Here is a 5,552-nt window from a genome sequence, read left to right on the forward strand (position 1 = left end):
ATGCATTAATAATTAATACCACCTCCGTTTCATTAATGCATTGATCCTTTTGATCTCTCCGTTTCTATTGGTAACAATTAATCACAATTATTATGGATGAGTTGGGCAATTAGCTAGCTAGTGGGCATGTCGCACGACCTTTTGACTCTGTATTGTTTTGAAGTTTTCTTTCGGAATAATGAAGAAATTATGTTTTGTTTGATCATTATAATTAATTAGCTAGAATGTCATATATATATATATATATTTTGTTCATATCTATTAGGCTAGTTGGTGAAGATTAATTATTGTTGATGACGAGCTAGGCAGTTTGCAAGTGGACATGTGGCTCGTCCTTTAGACTCCATTGATTTTTTTCTTTTAGAGCAACGAAGAAGTTTCATTTGGTTTGATCATTTCGATTAGGAATGCCAAATAGGTATAGTTGAGATTAAATATAGAAATTCTTGTTTAGAACTAGCTACTTGAATTAAAGAAGTGATTTTTTTATTCAACGGACCTCCGTGTTGGAAAAGCTACAAAACGTATGATTGAAACAGAAAAAAAAAACACCATCAGAAATAAAAATAAAGGAAAAAGATACATTACCTGAGAGTCGAAATCGAAGAAGCAGCAGCAGAAAAAAAAAACTCATATCACTATTACGCGGGAATTAATCGAGCATGTCATCATCCAATCGAGCTGCCATGGCAAAAACACTCCCTCACCATGTCATCATCCAATCAAACGACAACAATAGGTACGCGCGCTTCGACAGTGGGAATCAATTATTACCTAATGCCCTCCGGTTTGAGGGAGAGTATAGTTTCGGGATCGAAACAAGATTCGAAGTAGTCCCTGCTACCACAACCACTGCAACTGGATTCGTCCATATCCGGTGTTTGCAGAACAACAAGTACTGGTCAAATTCCGGTTATTGGGTCACTGCTACAGCCGTCAAACCTGAAGAGGATACGTCTAACAAAAATTGCACGCTCTTCCAGCCTGTTTTCTTGAAACTCAACGACAACAACCACCATGTCGTTAAGCTCCGGCATGCAAATACCGGCAACTTGGTCAGGAATCTCAGGATGCATAACGATAAGAATGATTATAACGGCTGTTTGACTTTAGGGCCTAAACTGCTGCAACCAGACGACGACAACACTGATGTGTGCACCTTCATCGACTGGGAATCTGTCGTCATGTTGCCCGACGTTATCCGGATCAAGGGTGACAATGGAAACCACTTGAGGGCCTACGCCGATGGGTTTATGGACTTCCAAAGCAAAGCCGATAATTCCTCAATGTATGACTATGAGGTGTCTCCAACTCGTGACGGAGGCATACGCCTGAAGAATACTCATTTTGGAACCTACTGGACGGATATGGATTCTGTTTGTTTTGTACGGTTACAGAAGGCTGACCACGAAGACCATGATACAAAGACCATCTTTTTACCGGTCAAATTTGATGGCAACCGCATCCGCATACGAAGTTTCAAGAACGGGAATTTTTGCAAGAGATATGATGCAAGCTACTGGAGTTATTCTAACAAGACCTGCCTCGCCACAACTTATAAATATGGGGAGCAGCCGTGCCACATGGAGATCGAGGAGCCTGTTTTAGCAAGGACCATCTCTAATGTCATATATCAACTTACTAGTGCAAGGATTTACGATGAGAGAACTGACGCACTTATTACCGACGATTCAAGAAACAAAACTCTGCATCCCCAGACGTCAGAAGTAAATCTTAAGACGACAGTTACCAATACAACGAATTGGAGAACCAGTGTGTCGATCAAACAAGGTGTCAAGATGACTGGTACCTATGGTGTTCCAAAGGTAAACTCTGGTTCCTTAGAGATTTCCAGGGAGGCTACAAAATCTTGGAATCAGGAAAAAACGGAGACAGAAATCATCGAAGTTGGGTGTGTGCGAACTGTCACTGTACCACCGATGAGTAGAGTGAAGACGAGTCTAATGGCGACACGGTGTTCGTATGACATACCCTTCTCGTACACTCAGCGTGACGTTCTGATGAACGGGAATACAAGAGTTTGTACAAAGAACGATGGCCTTTTTAAGGGCGAGAGTGGGTACAACTATAACTACGAGATGGATGAGCTTTCTCTCTAGTTCTAGTAGAGCTCGCTTGGTCGATGGTAATGGGTTGACTTACCTAATTGCAAGCATATATGCATGCACCTCAATTTGCACGCAATGACTTTAATTTGCTTGTTTGGTATGCTGTTCTTCGTTGCTGCGGTGTGTTGTGTTTTTCATTTCGAAACCCAGCATATCAATTGTTTGTTTATAATTTTGGAAGTTGATGAAAAATGTTTATCGAGAAATAATCACTACCCGATCATAAAAGCAGATACGAGACAAAGTTTATAAGTTGAACAAATCTTTATATGGTTTTCGAATAAGCACGTAAATATTGACATACAAATTTGATCATGTGATAATGAGTAGTGGATTTAAGTTAATGATCTGACAAGTATATTTATAAGTAACTTGTTAAGGATGCCTGTGTGATTGTATACTTGTATGTTGATGATATTCATATGCTTGATATAAACGTAGATGTGATTAATGCCACTAAAAACATGCGCTGAATGAGAACACTTACTTGAAAGACTTAGGTCATGTTGATGTGACTTAGGGATGAGTATTAGAAGATAATCGAATATTTATAGTCTTAGTCATTCTCATTATATTAAATTCGTGCTTAAGATATACAATCATTCTGATTGTAAGCCTGCTTGTACTCCTTATGATTCTTCTTCTAGACTCAAGAAAAATAAGGGTAATGGAGTATCTTAACATGAATACTCAAGAGTTATAGGTTATCTGATGGATTTAATGAAATGTAAGAATCCATACATTGCCTATATTGTAAGTAAGTTAAGTAGAAATACTTGTAGTCCAGGCAAGAGCATTAGGATGCACTTAGTAGAGTATTACAGTGCCTAAAATACTATATTACCTTTTGTTTGATTAATGAAAGATATCTTGCTGTCCTTGTGGGACTTTGTGATACAAATTGGACAGTTGACTCAGAGGAGTCTTTAAGTCTACGAGTGATTATGTTTTCACTCTAGCAGGAGGGTTTGTTTTTGGAAGATTTCCAAAGAGACATTTTCAATTCATTATGGAATCTGAGAGTATTGCGTTAGATAAAGCACGAGAGGGGGACGAGTGCCTAAGATGCTTTTTAGAAGACATTTCTCTCTGGCATAGGCCTTTGCCAGCTATATTAATTTATACATTATGTTAGCCAAACTATAATAGCTAAAGCTAAAAATAACTAATCTCAGTCGACGTTATTTCCATTGATTGGAGAAAGTCCAAGGAGAATATCGCGCAACCTTTGACGAAAGTTTTATCTAAAGAGATAGTTCAAGATGCATCGAGGGGGATGGGGATTAAGCTCATAAATTAAACTTGCCATGAAGGATACTCAAACTTACTGACTGGAGATCCCAAGATCAAGGTTTCGAATGAGACAACTAATTTGTGGTAGGTAAAGGTATACAGAATTTCATTCTCTGTCCCTTCCTTATGGTGTAGACGTGATAGTGTGACTGCATGTGAAGGATGACTTTTAAGAAGTCTTAATGAGTTCTATAGTTTCAATTTAAGATTGAAGTGGGGTGTAGCAGTAGCACTCTTTATGGAAACTCATCTATCTGAATGAGGAAGTGGGGATGCTTCCTATATATGAGCTTTGATTTTCTAGGGCATTCCGAGAAACATGATATGTCCAAGGACAAATTGGACAAAACGGCTCGATCTTGGCAGCAACCTTGGAGATATCATCTGTGGTCGTTATCGCGAATTACTTCAAATTCTAGCAGTTCAATACATAGTTCACTGTCTCTAGCAAGTATTTTCGGTAATATCTCACTAAGCAAAGGTTCAAGACCTCATGGACACCTCTGCCTAAAATAGTATTTCCTGCACTTTTTATGTGATTTTTCAGTTTTGATGGTTTTGGTATTACTGGAATTTAGGACCTAATGGTCACTAAGGGTTCACTAGTTCATGTTTTTTCACTTTGGTGAAAGGAACCTTTAGTCTCACTTATGAGGAACTAAATATGAAAGCTCTCTATACTATATGATTTTTGCAAGGGGTCAACACACTGTTGTGTGAGGGAGATGACGTTGGAATCGCTAGTATGACTTCAACATGCACGATCTGTCTGTCTGTTTCAGTCAGCTCGGGTCTTGATATTGGGTTGTTGATTTACCAAGATCTATATAGGGTTTTCATGTTTTATTGTGTTTTCATTCATGCGGGGGATTGTTTGAAAACGATTAATAAAATATGATTTTTAAAGTTTTAATAAAAATTATAATTTATTGTTTTCTTTTGTGAACGAAAAACTTATTAGTCTCACACCGTGAAGTTTCCACTTTTAGGTTGTTTTAAGAGACTATATAAGAATTTTAGTCCCACATCGGGGAGCTGCTCTTCTTAAGTTGTATTTGTCAACTATATAAACAAATTCACTATTTTTGTAAAATTTATGGGAAAGGCGATTCTCTATTTTTTAAAGAGACCCCCAAGGGAAAATATTTTATTGTGATTTCTTTAATTTTCGCGATTTTCCATAAAGTATTTTTCGGAGTTGCCAAGCTCAAGTCGAGCATCTACTACATATGCTAGTAGTAGGTGTAGTAGGGTGTTTTATCCTAGAGATATCCGTTCTATGAGGTCTATAGCATCATTCTTGAGTGTAGCCGGGCGCTAATATCTTTAGGGAAACGTGTTGAACACGTGACTCACTCTGTTTTCAAAGTTTTACCTTGATATTCTTGCGGAGATCTGGGGAGCTCGGCCGTTTCGTCAAATCTATCACTACATTATAAAGGAGCTAAGTATCAATAACTTTTGCTTATTTAATTTTTCCTTTTTTATTATTATTGCACCCCACATGTATCAAAATAAAGTGAAAGCAGGCAAGTACTATAGTTGTCCTGTGAGCATGTGTTTGTAATTTGAATGTATTTGTAATGGAAATCTATTAGTACTTTGGAAGGAATTGCATTCCTAAGAGCAACCACAGTCATCGACTATAACCAAAAATTTGGTCGAAAACATAGACGCTACAGAGTGGACCATCGATCAAATACCAGATCATCGATCAAATACCAGACTATATTTGATCGATAGTTTGGTTTTGATCGGGCGTAATTTAAGACTATGCCCGACGTCAGACGCAAATATTAGTTGCGCCCCAATTTTTTTTGTTATAATAAGTTTTGAGTGGGGCGGACTTTATACCTCCACCCCATAAAAAAAAATTGCTTTTGAGTGGGGCGGGATTGTTTGCCTCCGCCCCATAATTTTTTTTTTATTCGACCTCGTTTCATCGGGCGCATTTTATACTTCCGCTCCACCAAATTTAGTCTTCTACCACTGCGTCACACAACGGACTAAACCCAAATTTAATCGTTTTTTTTACTCTTTGATCTTTGGGTTTGATCGCACCATTACAATTGCTCTAAGAATTAATTTAACTTTTTTACATAGGATTCATTTGTCCCATTAGGTTTAAGA

The 5,552-nt window shown here is 37.9% G+C and overlaps 1 protein-coding gene across 1 annotated transcript; it reads left to right on the forward strand.

Annotated features, from left to right (window-relative positions):
• The first annotated feature begins 662 nt into the window (after nucleotides 1-662).
• On the forward strand, nucleotides 663-2,120 carry LOC113337035. The gene has a single exon (XM_026582727.1). The coding sequence runs from the start codon at nucleotides 663-665 to the stop codon at nucleotides 2,118-2,120; it is 1,458 nt and encodes a 485-aa protein (XP_026438512.1).
• The last annotated feature ends 3,432 nt before the right edge of the window (nucleotides 2,121-5,552 follow it).

The sequence above is a fragment of the Papaver somniferum genome, unplaced genomic scaffold (genome assembly GCF_003573695.1).
Source record: "Papaver somniferum cultivar HN1 unplaced genomic scaffold, ASM357369v1 unplaced-scaffold_158, whole genome shotgun sequence".
NCBI classification, from domain to species: domain Eukaryota; kingdom Viridiplantae; phylum Streptophyta; class Magnoliopsida; order Ranunculales; family Papaveraceae; genus Papaver; species Papaver somniferum.

Coding starts and splice junctions, on each gene's coding strand:
- LOC113337035 (XM_026582727.1), top strand. CDS start 663: ATGTCATCATCCAATCGAGCTGCCATGGCAAAAACACTCCCTCACCAT.